This window comes from Miscanthus floridulus, chromosome 16 (genome assembly GCF_019320115.1).
Source record: "Miscanthus floridulus cultivar M001 chromosome 16, ASM1932011v1, whole genome shotgun sequence".
Taxonomy (NCBI): Eukaryota; Viridiplantae; Streptophyta; class Magnoliopsida; order Poales; family Poaceae; genus Miscanthus; species Miscanthus floridulus.
The window spans coordinates 82,471,745-82,490,632 of NC_089595.1; the positions used below are offsets into that span (position 1 = coordinate 82,471,745).

General features: G+C 45.4%; 2 protein-coding genes across 2 annotated transcripts; both read right to left on the minus strand.

Moving 5' to 3' along the window:
• Positions 1-549: 549 nt before the first annotated feature.
• On the minus strand, positions 550-15,233 carry LOC136511804 (LEC14B protein-like). Its single transcript, XM_066505832.1, is given in 12 exon segments — positions 550-878; positions 881-943; positions 1,164-1,227; positions 1,400-1,555; positions 2,870-3,042; positions 3,801-3,878; positions 12,043-12,219; positions 12,814-12,891; positions 13,212-13,329; positions 13,864-13,976; positions 14,130-14,551; positions 15,012-15,233. Coding segments are annotated over 11 exon segments (1,494 nt in total). The 5' UTR covers positions 14,511-14,551; positions 15,012-15,233; the 3' UTR covers positions 550-785.
• LOC136511805 (uncharacterized) lies at positions 7,232-10,703 on the minus strand. Its single transcript, XM_066505833.1, has one exon. The coding sequence runs from the start codon at positions 8,469-8,471 to the stop codon at positions 7,806-7,808; it is 666 nt and encodes a 221-aa protein (XP_066361930.1). The 5' UTR covers positions 8,472-10,703; the 3' UTR covers positions 7,232-7,805.
• Positions 15,234-18,888: the final 3,655 nt, after the last annotated feature.

Genomic DNA, 18,888 nt, shown 5'->3' on the forward strand with positions numbered 1-18,888 from the left:
AGGCGCGGCGGCCCGTGGCCAAGGGGCGCGACGACGGGCTCACCCCAGAGCAGCGGCGGGAGCGGGACGCCAAGGCGCTGCAGGAGAAGGCTGCCAGGAAGGCGGCGCAGGCCGCGGGAGGAGGCGGCGGAGGCGCCGACGCCAAGGGCAAGAAGTAGCAGCCGGGATCTTCGGATTTGCGGGAGGTTTCTCCTGATCTGGCGAAATTGGTTGGGTTGTCTTGGCAGTTTCAGAAGATGGTGATGGAGAAAGCTATGTTCGTGTTGGAACTTGGAAGATCTGTATTGCTTCGATCTGGGAATGCAATGCGATTTCATTGGTGTTGTCACTTTGCTTTGCGAGCGTTCTGCAGTAGAAAACAATCGCAAAACACAATGGCGTTGGCACTTTGCTTCACAGTAAAATTTATGCAAGTATAGCAAAGATAACCAGAAAAAATAAACGGCGTTGGCACTTTGCTTTGCAAGCGATTTACTGTAGCGCAATAAGGCCCGTTTGAAGGTAATTTTATTTACAAAAAAGGATGAGCTCATTGCTCATCAAATCAAAAGTTAACGAACATCGACAACCAAACCAAACACACGTATATATTAATGAAACAACTTCATAATCACAAAGGTTTCAGTTCAGTATATTTACAAATTATACAGTTCACCACTACAACACATGATCTTCTTTCTTTTTTATGAGCTGTGCTTACTTTTTTTTTTTCGTGTAAGATTGCGTATGTTTTTGTAGCCCACGACCACGAACAGTAAATAAAGACCACTCACTGCCCGGTCGACTCAATCGACATCAGAAGCCTCTTGATCACGTGCACTGGTCCATTTCGCTACACGGCCGTCCCAGGATGAGCTCACAAGCGTGGGCTCAAATGGGGGTGCCAGCTGCAGTCACGGATGGCCATTTGATGCCATTTCAGCTTCGCAACTTGCGATCCACTTTACCTGCAACACGAAACGAAACTGAGAATCAACTGGCATTGTTTATTAGTAAGTAACTTGTGTTCTGTGTTCTCGTCAGATCATGCACAATTTCTCGGCAGGTAAAACGAAGTTCTTTATCCACTGCTGTGAAAAATGGCATAGGCATGCATTCATCGAGCAGACAGATTACCACCATGGAATGCATGGTATAAATGAAGTGCGTGTCGGGACGAAACATACCACATCATAGATGTGAACGCAGGAATCATACGACCCTGTATATATGTACTTTTGCCCAGTGCTGCAGAAACAAAAATTATACATCAATGAGGTGAGCTCCTAGATATATATACTGTATAACTGGATAAATAGCACTTGTAAAATCGAAATCCTATTGGCTGCTCGTATGATAAGGAGACGTTACTAGTAGAACTGTCAATAAAATCATACCAGAATGGTGGTAAAAGGGTCACCTGTAAGCAGGAGAAAAGTAGCAACGGATTAATGTCTGGAGGACTGAATGTCCACGGTACGTCGCTAATGACTGATCATGCGGATGCTTTAACTGTTTATGCTGCTGCGGATACCTTGAATATCTGTAGTCCCAAGTTGGGGCTCCATCTGCACTACTGCATAGAAGAATAGAGTAATTTTATACTGTAAGATGGCCACTTAATCTTAAGGTTGAGCAGCTCCTTTAAGATAAGAAAATGGAGTCGGCAAACTGGCCGCTGTTGAGGGTGGCAACACATAATCCTCCTGTACATCAGACACATTTGGCATTGGTGCCTTAACACACTGTCATTCCACCTCGTACACATGGAGTAATGTGGGTGGTATTATGATCATATGCCCATAAATCATTGTAAGCACATTTACAATGACAAAAAGGAGCAAAACAGAAAAGAGAAGGCAAAATGTGCCACATATTGTATATGAATTTATGTTGGTAGAAGAATGCGGATGGCTAGGTGGAGTGGTGGACTTGTATTTAGATTCAGAGAAAGTACCTATCAGCATTGGACGTCATTTTCCTGACATCCCACAGTTTGGTTAAATAAAACTGGATATATACTCAAGTTTTGAAGCCAAATTATATACTCTATTGACTACACACTACAGTTTGTTCTTGTTTGGCTATTTGTGCAGGAGATGCGGGCTTTGCAGAGAGCTGCAAGGTGATGTCAAAAGAAAATGAGAAGCTTGAGGTAACATCTATGGTAATAATTTTTAGGTTCTTTAGTTTGTATAAGCTATCCACATGCAAGATAAATGGTATAATTGTTGTGGCCAGTATTATTTTCTCCCACTCATCTGCCATTGGCTGATGGGTAGGATTGTAGGATAGATGATGAGCTACATTAAATGTAGTTTTCTCATGTTTATGTAGGGAAAAAAAATCTTAAGTAAATATTTGGATCTAACGTTCTGTGCAAAACTACTCTTAGATCATATTATCCTTTTGCTTAATACTGGCCATCCTTTTGCAAAACTACTGAATATGAAAGGGTCAGCATTTTCAAGAAACATATTGTCCTTTTGCTTAATCTGGATTGACGCTGATTTACATCATATTGTTGTGGGTGGATTAAGAGTCCTCTCTGGGGTCCTATTTTGCAGGAATTATTCGGAAGACAAGGACAGTCATGGAGTGATTGCACTGGTTTTGTAGGGACTGCATAGATAGATCAATGTGGCTTGGGTATGGTGCCATATGTTATTTGTCTAATATGCCTTGTGCCAGTGTCATTTCTTAAAAAAAATGGAGTCCTAACCTGGCAAAACGCTGAACTTTCAGTGCTAAGTTCAGTGCTATGGAAACAGCTTTGACAAAGCACAATTAGCTAAGTACTTCAAATTTGGTAGAATTAACTTTGGACTTAATGTGGGCCGTAGCATTAGCACGGGCAATATACTAGTATATTTAGATTCAGAAAAAGTACCTATCAGCATTGGACGTCATTTTCCTGACATCCCACAGTTTGATTGCTTGGTCTTTTCCATTGGATATGAAACTTTGACCATCTCCACGACTATCAATGTGTGTTACCCCATGCAAATGTCCAGTCAAAACTCCGGCAGCTTGTCCTGTGGACAAACACCGCCTGTCCCAGACCTGCAGACTACAAAGGTCACATACTGCAGCACTGCTGAAATGAAAGCAATTTAGAAGATTAAACATTTTCCTTTATGTTCCCAGGGAGATCTCAGAATATCCAGCCCTAAAGAACTGAAACAGGACTGCCAAAAATCCATAACTGACTATTGTTCATTCCACATCTTCTCTCATTCTAACACATATAACCCGTCAACTATTTTTTGGCTCACATTAGCCCGCAAATTACTAAAATTAGGACACTTCAATCCCTAATAACATTTGTTTTTTTTCTCCTTGTAAAAGTTGCGTTTTAAGTTTAGGTGATGGTAGATAACATCACCTAGTATGTTATGAACTAGTTTCATCCTGTTTATTATCATCAAACATTTTAATATCATTGGGATTAAAGCAGTTTCAAGTGGTCCAACCTAATACTAATAGTCATGAAAATATTTCATAACATAGCCATCTATCATCCCACAAAATTTCAACTTGGGGTGGGTGGGTGCGGGGGGGGGGGGGGGGGGGGGGGACGACATAATTGATCATGGGTTACTCTGAACTGAAAAATAGTTTTGAGGGGTTATCCAGACAACTAAAAACATCCTACGAAATAAAGATTGACTCCCCACCCCCTAAAAAGAATGTGGACTGCCACTAAAGAAACCTTAGACATGCGTATACTCAGGTATGACGAACAAATCTGAGGAATAATTCGATAAAATATGTCAATGGAGAAAACAAATAATTTTACATAATTTAGAACAGCAACCTACCTTGCATAAAGTGTCGTCACTTCCAGAATATATGAGATGGCCGGTTTCATCAGCAAATGCTACTGTATTGACATCAGACTGGAAAGATCAAAATTGAATGTGTAGAATAGAAAGAATCACCACACACCCAATGTGGGTGGGGAGCCTTGCATATATAGGGCCAATTAGGCACACATGGCAAGTACAAATATAGGAGGCTATTACCTGTACAAGGAAGCTATCCTAATGTAAGGAAACTAGGCTATACATAGCAACTAGCCTATCTAGGGGATCTCTCTAATGATCCTGATATATACATATCCTAATACCCACCCGCAGTCGCAACGGGAGAATCACGGACGCACAGACTGGTCCGGAAATCAATGAAGAGCTGGACGGGTAGACCTTTGGTCATGATGTCTGCGAATTGGTACGCGGAGGGAACATGAAGAACCCGGAACTGTCCTAGAGCAACCTTCTCGCGGACGAAGTGAATGTCGATCTCGATGTGCTTCGTGCGGCGATGGTGGACGGGGTTGGCAGTCATGTAGACGGCGCTCACGTTGTCGCAGTAGACAACCGTCGCACGCGGGATCGAGATGTGGAGTTCCTGGAGCAGCTGACGCAGCCAGCAGCACTCGGCCACAACATGGGCCACTGCACGGTACTCAGCTTCGGCACTGGAGCGAGACACCATCGTCTGGCGCTTGGAGGACCAAGACACCAGGTTGTCGCCGAGGTAGACGCAGAAGCCGGAGGTGGAGCGGCGCGTGTCGGGGCAGCCGGCCCAGTCAGCGTCGGAGTAGGCAATGAGCTGGTCGATGGCACCGGTGCCCAAGTGCAGGCCGGACGATAGGGAGCCCTTGACGTACCGCAGGATGCGCTTGATCAGCGCAAGGTGCGGCTCGCGGGGGTCGTGCATGAAGAGGCAGACCTGCTGGACGGCATAGGCCAGGTCCGGCCTCGTCAGGGTGAGGTACTGGAGCGCACCAGCAAGGCTTCGGTACTCCGAGGGGTCAGCGAGCGCGGCGCCCTCTGTGGCGGACAACTTGGTCCGGGCATCCACGGGGGTAGATGTCGAGTGGCACTCAGACATGCCGGCACGCTGGAGAAGATCCACAGCATACTGCCGTTGGGAAAGGAACAGCCCACGGCTGTCCCGAGTCACCAAGATGCCGAGGAAGTGGTGCAGGTCGCCAAGGTCCGTCATGGCAAACTCCGAGTGGAGGCGCGCGGTGACGTGCTGGAGAAGGGCCGGAGACGACGCGGTGACAATGATGTCATCGACGTAGAGAAGGAGGTAGGCCAGCTCGTCGCCAACCTTGTAGACGAACAGGGAGGCACCCGACTTGGAGGGGGTGAAGCCGATGCTGTGGATGAACGTGGTGAAGCGCTGGTTCCAAGCATGCGGCGCCTGCTTGAGTCCATACAAGGACTTCTGCAGCAAGCAGACAGAGGCAGGGGCAGCAGGGTCGACGAAGCCGGACGACTGCTCGCAGTAGACCGTCTCCTCGAGGTGGCCGTGAAGGAAGGCGTTCTTCACGTCGAGCTGGCGGATAGGCCACTCCCGAGAAACAGCGATGCTGAGGACAGTGCGGATCGTGGCCGACTTGACCACCGGACTGAAGGTCTCGTCGTAGTCGACGCCGGCTTGCTGGGTGAAGCCACGGACGACCCAGCGGGCCTTGTGCCGGGCGAGGGAGCCGTCGGCGTGAAACTTGTGCTTGAACAGCCACTTTCCAGTGACGATGTTCGCACCAGGCGGGCGAGGGACGAGGCGCCAAGTGCCATTGTCGATCAGCGCCTTGTGTTCTTCCGCCATCGCAGCGCGCCAATTGGGATCAGCCAGGGCGCTGCGATAGTTCGCCGGGAGGGGCGAGGCAGCGGAGGCGGAGAATCTGTAGCACTCGACGGTGCGGAGATTGCCGGTCTGTGAGCGCGTCACAGGCCGCGCGGCAGCTCGAGGAGCTGCTGCACCAGGGCCAGCAGCTGTTGCTGGTGCTGCTGGAGGCGCGGCAGGGGGCACCAGTGGTGCAGTAGGTGCCACGGCTACGGCCACAGGAGCTGCTGCTTGGTCGGTCCGCGCTGCAGAAAGCCAGGCACGGCGAGTGTAGACGGCGCCGAAGCGCTGGCCGCCCAGCCGGGGCCCGCCCGCAGGAGGAGCCAGAGGGCCCAGCTGGAGGATAGCCGGGTCCAGGAGGTCCGGGGACTCGTCCACGCTGGAGGTGGGGGCCATAGGGCCAGCGAGCAGCGGAGCGGTGGACGCAGGTGTCGTCGAGGAAGATAGTCCCTGCATCAGGAAATCAAGTGAAGACGGCATGGAGGCCGCCGATGGTGCTGTCGAGAAAGGGAACACCAATTCATCAAAAATAACATGGCGAGAGATGATGATGCGCCGAGTGGACATGTCGAGGCAGCGATACCCCTTGTGAGAGGATGGGTAGCCAAGGAAGACACAGGGTGTTGAACGAGGGGCTAGTTTGTGGGGGGGGGGGGGGGGTGGCAGTGAGATTTGGATAGCAGAGGCATCCGAAAACTCGAAGCGAGGAGTAGTCTGGGAGTGTTTTGTGAAGAAGCTGATAGGGTATATTATTTTGTATGGAGGAGGGTCGCCTATTGAGGAGGAAAGTGGCAGTGGCAAGAGCTTCAGCCCAGTAGGGAGGTGGCATGGACGCATGAAGGAGCATGGTGCGGATAGTGTCATTGGTGGTGCGAAGCATGCGTTCAGCCTTGCCATTCTGTGGAGAGGTATAGGGACACGAGAGGCGGAGCGTAATGCCATGACTAGCGAGGAAGGAGGTGGTAGCATGGTTAACGAACTCGGTCCCATTATCAGCTTGGAATGATTTCGGTGTGGCGCCAAACTGTGTTTGAGCGTAGGCAGTGAAATCGACTATGTGGCGGTGCACCTCGGATTTGTGACGAAGCGGAAACGACCAGCAATAATGGGAAAAATCATCCAGTAGAGCAAGATAATATTTAAAACCGGAGGTGCTAAGGACCGGGGACGTCCATACATCACAGTGAACTAAATCAAAGGGAGCAGTGGTCACAGAGGTAGAATGACTAAATGGGAGCCGGACATGCTTGCCAAGTTGACAGGCATGGCATAGAGATGATGGGCTCTTATTACAGGAGATGACCGACATGCTCTGTAGAGTGGCGAGGCTGGAAGGACCGGGGTGACCAAGGCGGTGGTGCCATAGCGATGAGGTGGTGGCGAGGCTGCAGTGGTGTGCTGGCGTGGAGGGGAAGGTGTAGAGGTCGCCACCACTATTGCAGCGAAGAGTCATGCGCCCTGTCTGTTGGTCCTTGACAGAAAAACCGGAAGCGTCAAATTCAATAGAACAATCATTGTCACGTGTGAATTGACGAACGGAAAGAAGATTGCGCACGAGGGCCGGCGCAACCAGAACGTTAGTGAGGCGAAAAGTAGAGTTGGGAGAAGACAGTGTGGAGGTGCCACGGCATGTGATAGGAATGGTGCTGCCGTTGCCAACCGTGATGCCAGAGGTAGGAGGGGGGAGACGGGACAGAAGTATACCAGCCGAGGGCGACATGTGAGTTGTGGCGCCGGTGTCGAGGCCCAGGGGTTGGACCCCTGGAGGGACATTTGGTTCAGGGCAGCGACGAGGCCGGCCTGATCCCAGCCGCTGGTCTGCTGCGAAGGAGGGGCCGCACAGTCGGAGAACTGGGCGGGGGCGAAGGCGGTATGGGCCTGAGGATGGGCGCCGAGGACGCCGGGGCCGCGCCATGCCGGGTGCGCCGCCTGCGGGCGCCACTGCTGCTGCTGCGCCCCGGCTCTCCAGGGGGCATAGCAGAACCAGGGGCCGGCGGGCGGTGTGGCTGCCCGCGGCCCGCCCCCAGACTAGGAACCGCCGCCGCCGCCATGGCCGCCCCGTCCCTGCTGCTGCGGCCACCGTAGCCGCTGCCGCCGTGGCCGCCCTGGCGACCGTCAGAGGAGCCGCCACCCGCGGCGGCGGAGGCCGAGCGGCAAGCTGGGCCGCACGTGGCGTTGAACGCCGTCTAGGCGGCGACCGTGCCCTCGTTGGCAAGGCGAAGTTCCTTGAGGACGAGCTTCTCGCGAGTGGTGGCGAAGTCCGGCAGCGGGTTCGAGTCGGCGATGTTGTCTGCAGTGCTGGCGAAGCGAGGATTGAGGCCGCGCAGGAGGTTGAGGACGAGCTCCGGGTCGGTGATGGTACAGCCGACATCGCGGAGCGCATCGGCGGTGGCCTTCATCTGCTGGCAGTACTCGTCAATGGAGGAGTCGCCCTGGGTCATGGAGTGGAACTTGTGGCTCAGGAAGATGGCACGGGGGGCCTTGTTGGCCTCGAAGAGGCGCTTGATGGCGACCCAGAGCTCGCGCGCGGTCTGGTCCGGTGCCGCAGCAAGGCTGAGGACGTCGGGCCCGACAGTGCCGAGGAGCCAGCTGCGAACACAGGAGTCCGCAATGGCCCAAGCAGGGTCAGTGGGTCTGGCCGCCGCCGTGCCGTCGATGTGCGGGAGGAGGCCGAATTTCCCACAGAGGGAGGTGAAAAACGGCGACCACTGGTTGAAGTTGGGGTGGTTCAGCTCCAAGGTCACCGGGACATGGGATTTGACGGAGATTGTCGCGTAGGGGGCGACGAGGATGGCTGGGGCGGAGATGGAGTCCGTAGAGTGGGAGGCACTAGTGGCAGAGGAGGCCGACATTGTTGCCTGGGAAGAGAGCCGCTGGTGGGGAAGACAGCCGATGGTGGAGAAAGGCTATGGGAGGGAGGGAGAAAGGGAACTAGTTCTCTGATACCATGTAGAATAGAATCACCACACACCCAATGTGGGTGGGGAGCCTTGCATATATAGGGCCAATTAGGCACACATGGCAAGTACAAATATAGGAGACTATTACCTGTACAAGGAAGCTATCCTAATGTAAGGAAACTAGGCTATACATAGCAACTAGCCTATCTAGGGGATCTCTCTAATGATCCTGATATATACATATCCTAATAGAATGATAACATCACTCTATATACCAAAACAGATAAATATGAAGTATAGAAATACTATCAAGATGGTAAACAATTCGCAGCCACAGAGCAAGCAAGAGAGGTTTCTGTAGCTGTGACAAAGACACATATTATTCCCCTCTGTCGGGTGCATCATAAAACATCCATATAGAAGTTTACATTCGTTTGCATTTGTCATCCAACAATGTCCAACAAATAGCATAAACGGAAAAAGGCTACCATGATTGGAAACTTTTCCTATGTATATGGCCTAACTTATTTTGGCTACTATATCAAAGCAAAAGTCAGCTACACCCCAGTGGACTTCCACAACAGTTCACTTCACATCCACAACTTTCAAAATGCTCTACCATTTACTTGGTAATCAACATGCAGAGGAAGTGGACAACAAGAAGAGGAACTCGTCACCACCAAAGTTAGAGTTCCTGGCTCCTAGCTATTTGTTCTCACTGTGCTTGTTGCTTTTCGTCTTTCTCCTTTTCTCCTTTGTGCCCCTTTCGTTCTGGTCAGTCTGGAACGCTCTTCTTCGTGATGAAAAACATGCCCAGCATGTTCTCAAGAAAATAGTCATATGTTGTAGGCACATAGCACAAGGTGAAGAGGGTGGCATTGGAGCTGGGGCCAATGGGAACCAAATTCGACATGTACTTTGCTGACAGAACCGTTGAGCTGCATATTTTCTTTTTTATTTTTTTTACCACGGCCCCAGTGCCACATTCCACTCCAAGGGGTTCACACATTGCAGTGCTGGTTGGGTTTGCAGTAATTCTGCTATAAGGTGCAAACTGCCCAAGACGGATATTGAGTGCGGCAAATGGAAGGGACCAGAGAGGAGGAAAGGAGGACATTCTATGCTAACTAAATCTGAGGATGCATATTGTCAGCAAGATGCAAGGTAGCATGAGCAGCGTAACCTGTCAAATTGTGATTAAATTGAAGAGGATTAGTGGTACAGCAGCACGAAATGAGTCATGGGAATAGATAGGGGTGTTCGACACTAGAAATCTGCCTTTTCTTTCTTAAAGATAGAAGCTAGCTAGAGGACACCTTTATAAACCCCTTCAATTTGACTTAAAAATACAGGCCAGAACCACCCATCCACACCTTTCTCCAGCTCATAATTCAGTGACCTTACTTGATAGCTCATAAGCATTTCTCCATCATGTTCTGTTTCCATCCTTGGTCAGAGCCTCTCATATTTCTTCCATCAACTTACGCTTTCTCTGCTGCTTCTCTACAGCCAGTGGCATCTTCCCTCTACCCAGAACTAACTTGTCCCAAAGCAAGCATAATTAAATCTCTTAAAAAAATTGTGCAATGCAAGATACAAGTGTTCATAGGGGTTGGTTGAAATGGGATGTTAATCAGTTCTTGATTGGCGCCTCTGCACCTGAGGCACCATTGCCGACATTCTTCAGTGCACGAGAATTTCTTGTGGTTCATGTCTAGCTTAAAATCAACCAGGCGGGAACCATGTATGCCAAATAGTGCACTTGGCTTCTTAGAACATCTCCAACTTGTTTGCTGCTGTCCCAATCAGCTCCATAATCTTGAAGTGCCACAAATTTGGATACCATCAGCTCTGTAACCTCAAAGGGCCTAAAATTTCGATACAGGAAGGTCAAAACTGTACTTATGCAGTTATGCCTATGCTAGTAGCTCCCAAATTTGGCATGGCAGACATCATGCCAGCAAAGGAAAATAAATGACCCATACCACTAACCTGTTGTGAAATAGATCCACAAACAAGTAGAAGTGGCCCTGGAACCTTGGTAGGATCCGAAGGCGAGAAGGGAGTGGGAGTGTGGGACAACAGTTGGTGGATGCCACATGCTTATGTTATTTGTCAATGGATTACCTCCACAGACCCATGGGTGGGGTGTGGGGGTGGGGGGGGGGGGGGGGGGGGGGGGGGGGGGAATGTGAGCCTTAGCTCTCAAATCATTCTTGTCGCCTGGGAGATTTGGAAACATAAGAATGCCATGGTCTTTGAAGGTGCTAGACCAAACATTCAGAATCTCCTTCTCACAGTGGCTAATGAAAGCAGTCTGTGCTGTTTGGTTGGCACCTCAGCCCTCCATGAGCTCCTCCTTAGGTCGCTAGGCCCCGACCCTTGAGGGTGGTTGGAGGTGGGCTGGTTGTGGTCGTGTTGTGTCCCTTAACTTGGCATGTCTTTTTGTAGTCTCGTGTGTGTTCGGGAGGGGCTTTTAGCTTCTCCCTTTTCTGCAAGCCGTTTGTACCTTTTCCCTTCTTAATGAATGACACTATGACATGCAGCTCTCCTGCGTTGTTCGAGAAAAAAAAAGGGAATGTGACCCCTTCTTGTCCACTGAAAGCCTCTCCCTCCCATGGAAGGGATGATCCCGGGATATCCAGCTCTGGTCTTCATCCCTCCAGCCTAGGACAGCCCTTTCTCCGACAGAGGGTACTGCATGCTGACTTGGGAGGGAACTGTGGGACCCCTCCTGTCCTTTGGCACCCCCAAAAACCATTCTTCTGCTGATGGATTCTAGGGAAAACTATCCTCGTCGCTGCTTCCCAGACCCGTCGCGGGGAACCAACAGAGAATCCCTTTGGTGAACGCTGAGGGGGGCTTCCTCCGATGGCTGCTTCTGTCTAGCTAGCAACCTCCAGAAGGACCCCTGTCGGGACCTCCTTCCTCCTTCCAAGAGCCTCCAGGAATGAAGCGATGGCCCACTTCCCCAACACTACCTTTGGATCCAGCAATATCATTTCTTTCTTTCTTCTGAAACTCATGTCTACAGTTTGGACATCAATACTGCAGCTTGCCAGAAAAGGGGGAGGGACATAACAAATGCATTTGTACAAAGCATCACTGGATTTTCTTGGAGCGATCAGATAGCCCGAGTTGTAGATCAACCTCAATCTCCCGAGAGTCAGATGTGAGCTAGAAAAAGGACTCCATGTAGATGTAGCAAATGCAATTTATTACCTCCATCCCAAAAAGGATGCAATTATGGGTATGGATTGAGTCAAAGTTCCTTAAGTTTGACTAAGTTTATAGAAAATGTTATTAACATTTATGACTCTAAATAGGTATGAAAATATACTTCATGGTGAATCTGATTATAATTATTAGATATCATACATAGTTTTTTTTTTGTATGTATTTGGTCAAAGTTGAGATAGATTGGCTTCGTAGAAAGCTGGAATTGCATCCTTTTTGGGATGGAGGGAGTAGATCAAATGAAAATAAAAGGAAATATAAGCAAGAAAGTAAGCAATTTTCATACTGTATGAGCAGGTAAACATAATGTCAATTTGTTTGCATGAAGGTCATAGACATATATTGATTCATCATTGCTGCCAGCAACAAGTTCCCGTCCATCAGAGGAAAATTTCACGGAAAATATTCCAAACGAATATTGAACATCTTCATGCTGTGAAAAGTCCAATCCATCATGGATGTCCTGCAGAAAGATGTAAAATTGTAATTTCTGTTGACTAAGTATAATAAACAGTGAAGGTATTGTAACTGCTTGCAAGCACCCAGAGTAATTAACTGCTAAACAAAGTGAATACCATCCCTAAATACATGTATATAAGTTCTATCACGTAACTGAGCTCATCAATTTATTCCTAGGTTCATCAATTAAACTGAATGGTAAACACACTAGGGGAGGACAGGTACATCTCGTCTTCTAATATTTAGTACCATCCAGCTGATGGATTGAATGCCAATTTTAAGAAATAAAAAGTTAATGAATTGGCTATTATTATACCAAGAAACAACTCCTAAATCCCCAGAGGTTCCTTGACTAAAATAGGTTTGGTGCTTGTATATTTTGTTCTATTTATTCACAATGGAAGTTAAAATGAAATGCAGTTGTGGATGATTAACATAAAAATCATATTATTGAAGAAACATGTTTCTACAAAGTCATTGTTTGCTGTGCAACTAGTCATGTGAAAATCCAAAGCAAACCCAACTGTATCGACTGTTTGATCATAACAAACTCGAAAAGCAAATGAGTGCAAATTACAAGAACCTAGTAAGAACTCACAGTGACATTAGCATAGGATTCTCTTGCAGCATTTCCGACATTGACAATATGGATAATAGGTGACAGACTAGAGTAGGCCTGCAGATTTATAATGAAAAAACAATTATTCAGCCTGATACACAAGCAAAAATGGGGAGCAAGAGAGAACATTCCAGACTGATGAAGTACATATATACATAAATGATAATATGATATGCAAACATAAAAAGCTAGAATGCATTTTGAAACGTCTCCTCACATTGCACAGGCGAGGGTAAGGCTTGCCACTAACACCCTTTCCCAGACCCCGCACAGAGCGGGAGCTCTCTGCACTGGGTACGCCCGCATTTTGAAACGTCCAAGACATGCTCATACCAACAAACAAAATATGTAACCTGGTGCAAGCGGTAGAGTCTTACCGCCTGTGACCGGAAGGTCCCGGGTTCGAGTCGTGGTCTCCTCGCATTGCACAGACGAGGGTAAGGCTTGCCACTAACATCCTTCCCCAGACCCCGCACAGAGCGGGAGCTCTCTGCACTGGGTGCGCCCTTTATGTCATGAAGGACCAAATGGGCTAGAAATGAAGGACCAAATGGACTAGACGAAGTCTAATCTAAAATAGTAAAATGTCCCTGTAATCTTCATTGTCCTACAGGTACTTGCAGTCATTATAGTGTATTTAATGGTTAGAACAACTTCAATACATTTAATCTTGGTAGCCAGAGTGCCAGACACAGGTAAGGTCCATATTGCAAAATTCGTTTTTAGATACTAGTCTCTTTAGATAATTGTCCACATGAAACATCCATTTACCAACTTCAACATGTTTCCACTAGAAGAACTGGAAACTACTCTCAAAAATACAATAATGAAAAAGGAAAACCTTGTTGTCAAACATGTAACCACATCTGATACTCTTCGGTTTATTCACATCTGTTGAACAGAGTTGCATATTGAATATTTCTTCTCAATAAGAAGAATAATGAAAGAGATTTATCTACAATGATGACCAATGAAAAGTGAATAAGGGTGACAAGCTAAACTTGTGAAAAGCCAGGAGAAACAAGATACCGCTGATCAGGTGATAAGGATACATCACTGATTGTCCATCTCAAACACCTAGCATGAATGTCTTTGTGTATGCTCCAGCCTCTATCAGCATCATATATTCTTATGTGACTTCCCTGAAAACGAAAAGAAACATTATTATATTATGTTTATACATTTTAATTCTAAAAAATGCATAGCATGGTGACAGAAAAGGTAAACTAAACACAGGGAAATTCTGACTTGAACTTGTTAAAAACCTCGACTATTGTTGGTTGAGCATAGCATACCTGAAAACCAGCAACAAAAAGAGTACCATCAGCAGAAAACTGTGAAACGTAAGCACGAGAATCCATCCTATCCAATAATTCAGGGCCGTTCATTGGAACATAGCGACCTAGAACAAATGCACGGTCACCAGAAGAGAACGTCCCCTTTCCAGAACAATCAATTTCCCTTCGAGATAATAACTTGGCCGTTGATATTATTCCTCTGTTGGTACCCATGGACTTGTAGCTTTCACTAAGTCCTGATCTCATTCGAGTCATATGAAAAATATCGTTATGCAATTTTGCAAACTCATCGTTCACTTGAACTGAGCCAGATCCATCAGTATTCTGCCCTTCAGGCTCATAGTATTCATCTTCTAGCCTACTCATGCCATAACCCATTCTTTCAGACGGATGAATTTATCGATTCTCTCTGCAAACGCCTATCAATATTCAGATTCAAAGGTTTGCTTATAAAAAATGGAAAGTTTCCAAGGAACAACGAAATTTTGTTACATCTTTGCAATTGCATAAAGGCACATATCACGTGAGAGCAGCTATGTGATCTTGAATGTGCTTTGATTAACAAGAATTCACAAGACCAATTCAAACCTCTGGTTTCTACTCTATATACACCCTATAAATTGTGGTATTGCATCATAAAATATATCAAAACAGTGAAACTGCATTTGCGAACATGCAGGAACAAAGGTTATACTACTGATAACTACTAGCTATCAGGGGCGAACCCAGTAAAGGGCATGGGTATACACATGTACACCCAATAATTTTTGCCAAAAAATAGAGTTAGTAGGCATAATACTACATGTACACTACACTTGTAATTACATCAGATTCGAATACAAATAGCTTAAGTTAGGTGAAGAAAAGGGGTAGGCATACCTGGTGGGTGCTCCGTGCTCGTCGCCGGCGAAGGGCCCAAAGAAGACCTGAGCAACTGGCGTAGGGCGGCGGCGGCTGTCGCCCAGTCGTCGCGACGAGCCCGCGAGAGAGCGAGTGAGAGAAAGAGCGCGCGCACGCCGGGGGGACGGGAGAAGCACGCGAGAGCGAGGGAGAGCGGGGGAAGAACTGGTCACTGGAGTAGCCTGGGCGGACGGGATAACAAAAATGCAGGGCCGCTCGCAGAGGCTTTACTTGCGAACGTTTTTTAACAATTTTTTTTATATACTTCCTCAATCAATTGAAAAAAGATTCGATTATACGTTTGGACGAAGTCAAATATACTCCCTCTATCCCAAATTGTAAGTCATTTCAAGAATCTTGGAGAGTCAAACTTTTTCAAGTTTGACTAAAATTATAGAGAGAAATACAAAGATTGATGACATCAAATAGGTATAATATGAAAATATAACTAATGAAGAATCTAATGATACTTACTTGGTATGATAAATATTATTATTTTGTTATATAAATTTGGTCAAACTTGAAAAACTTTGACTCTCCAAGATTCTTGGAATGACTTACAATTTGGGATGGAGGGAGTACTTTTTTGTAACAAGAAGTCAAATATATTTAAAAATTGACTAAGTTCATAGAAAATAGAAAATATATTGTAAACTTTTGTGACTCCAAACAAATCTAAAAAATATATTCTAGAATTAATCTAATTATATTTATTGGGTATTATAAATGTTAATGTGATTTTTAATAGATTTGGTTAAATTTAAAATTATTTGATTTATAAAAAATGTATTTTCTTTTTATGGAAAGAGTAACAACCATTGAGCGATTAACTAGTTCTCTGTAAATATAGATGGATAAATATATTTTCAAGTTCAGCCATTCTATGTCGAAAATACATCATAGTACAATTATTATATGAACTAGAAGATACCCCGCACGTTGCAACAAAGATTACGAAAAAATATTTGAAATAAAGTTAAGAGATATATAGATATATGTGGATAACCTGCAATTAGAGGTTACTCCCTCGGTCCTAAAGTCGTTATGGGATGCGTACAAGTCAAAATTTTCAACTTTAACTAGATTTATAGAAAATATGTGCAATATTTATATCTCTAAATAAGTTTATTATGAAAGTATATTTAATGATCTATCTAATGATACTAATTATGTATTATAAATATTAATATTTTATATATATATTTAGTCAAAGTTAAAAGCAGCTGACTTCTTGGGAAGTGAGAATGACATCTATTTTTGGGACGGATGGAGTAGAAGTTAGTGGGATAACATGGCTATTATTGGGAGATAATGCAGATAGCTAGTGGAAGATGATGTGGACGACTTGCATGTTGAGATAGACTTATAGTGAGGATCATCAGCTTTATAAGAGATATAGATTGCCCACCCACTATCGCAAATGAGAGACTAAGGGTGTGTAGTCGAGACATAATAAACTAACCCATGCTGATGTATGCTACAAGAACAAAAAACCTAAAAAGCATAGCAAAATTCCCAACACTCTCATTGTGACATTAGCTTCCATGGCTTTTTGATGACGTTGACTCTACAAGAACAAATCATGCCACAAAACGGTTGAATACAAACCATAGTTTGACTCAAATCCAAAATAGAAGAAGAAGAACACAAAATGTGACTAACATGTGTTTTACAATGAAAATACCATTTAAGAGTCACAAACTGAATGACCATAAGTGTCTTAACCACGAAGACTTGGATCGTTGATTAGCGAATGGCGCAAAGGATATTCTTGAAGACTAAAGATACAACCAAGTTGTGGCAGAACCGCCTAATCTAATGCCTCACAGGAGTGCTCGTCTTCAATTAGACACTAAGCACTCGAAGGAGGAAACTAAATTACCCGGTCCCGTCGGGCACACCTCAAGGGAGAACCCGAAAATCCACATTTTGACATCAGGATCACAAATGAGAGAATAAAGCTTACATCATTCTTAACCATTTCTTACATCACTTTTAATACAACATCAGAGTATAATATTTATTATTATAACAACGGAATGTAATTATATTATCAGAGTTATAAACAATTAAGTTTAACAATGGAATATAAACATGCGAACAGGGTTACAGCGGAAACAATTATCTAATCATGACATGATGAATCATTGATATATAAATTATGACAACAGATTATAAACTTTCATTTACAAAAACTTTTAGTGAGAGTTATAAATAAAGACTATGATCGCTAGTGAGAGTTATAAATAAAGACTATGATCGCAGCATAAAGAAAATCCTCTCTGAGCCCACCAGGAGGAATCCACACACAAAGTCAGCTCTAGCATCCACCTGTCACCTGTAATAGGGGGAAATAAAACCCTGAGTACTCAATTGTACTCAGCAAACTTACCCGATAGGAGAAAAGAAAAGACTCCAAGGATATGCAAGGCTATCTGGCTTGTGGGTTTATTGCATCTGCAGGAGCACTACTAAAAGTGCGTCCTTATATTCGATTTTCATCAACAGCCGCATTAGTTCATTAACCAACCATTCTATGTAAGCACCTGTGCTACTTTTCAAGCAGATGGTAAGCAATCAGAGTTCATTTTTTCATCTTTCATCTTTTAGTTCTTACTACGGCGCTAGAGTTAAGACAAGTCGTACCGGAACACCGGTGATTCGCGAATCAATGCCCCCAGCTGGGTACCTCGAAAACACACGCCCCACTTGTACCCCGGGCACAAGCAGGACCAACCCACTACCCTCCTGTCACGGGGTCCAGGTCCCCGTCTAAACTGGAACTCCAAGCCCCCTCTCCTGAGTCCCAGACTCAGTACGGTGCAAGGACCTCCTAACCCAAAAACCACCAAGACAGTCAGTCCGAAAAGAGCCAGAACCCATGATAAGAGAGTAACAAGTCTTCCAAGCGTCCATACCCAAGTATGTGCTCGGTATAATAAGTCTATGACTTGCCTAGCGTTTTATGCAACGACCGGTCCTTAACCGACACAGAAAGGGAAAGCAGTGTAACCAAGATATGCCCCGCATCCGCGGTGACACAACATCTTACACCCACCAATACCCAAACCATACCCCTGCCCGGTCACTATTTTTTCTTTCCACCATTTATATTTTCTAAGTGATAATAATACAGTAATATATTTTCTATATCTCGCGAGTGACAACAATCACTCGACTTCTACTGAAGTCCTACAACATAGCAATCTACACGATCCTGCATATATATATATGCAAGTGGGTTTCATTCAACTCCTTAAAACTTAATGCACAAATATAATTTAAACTACAGAAAAGTAGGGGTTATGCACCGGGGCTTGCCTGGGTAAGATATATATTAAAAAGTTAGTATCTGCATCTTCAGATAATCCACCATCAACTGAATAGAAAGCCCATTGCATTATCTCCTGGAGAGAATATCATCACACCATCTTCGGATTCCTAATCATCCTTCAATTGATCCGTTGATCCATCATCATACCTATATGATATGCAATGTGATGCAATGCAAAGACATAATTAATCGACTGCAACCGTGACTCAAAAAATACGATTTATGTCACACAAGTTAACGAGCTAGTTCTAACGACGACTGTACTTAGGCTACATATCCATGTTGTAAAAAAAGACGTTATTTCCCAACAATTATTTTAGTTATATAAACCCAAGTTATTTCTTTATTCAGTTATATCAATTTAATCTTTATTCGAAATAGGGCATCATTATTAATCTAGTAAACTAATTATTCTGGAGCTACAAAAATTACAGTGAGCACCTAATATTGCTAGGAGCCTACTGTAAAAATTTCAGATTCAATACTATTACCAGTTTATCACCACAATTCCTACAAATTTAT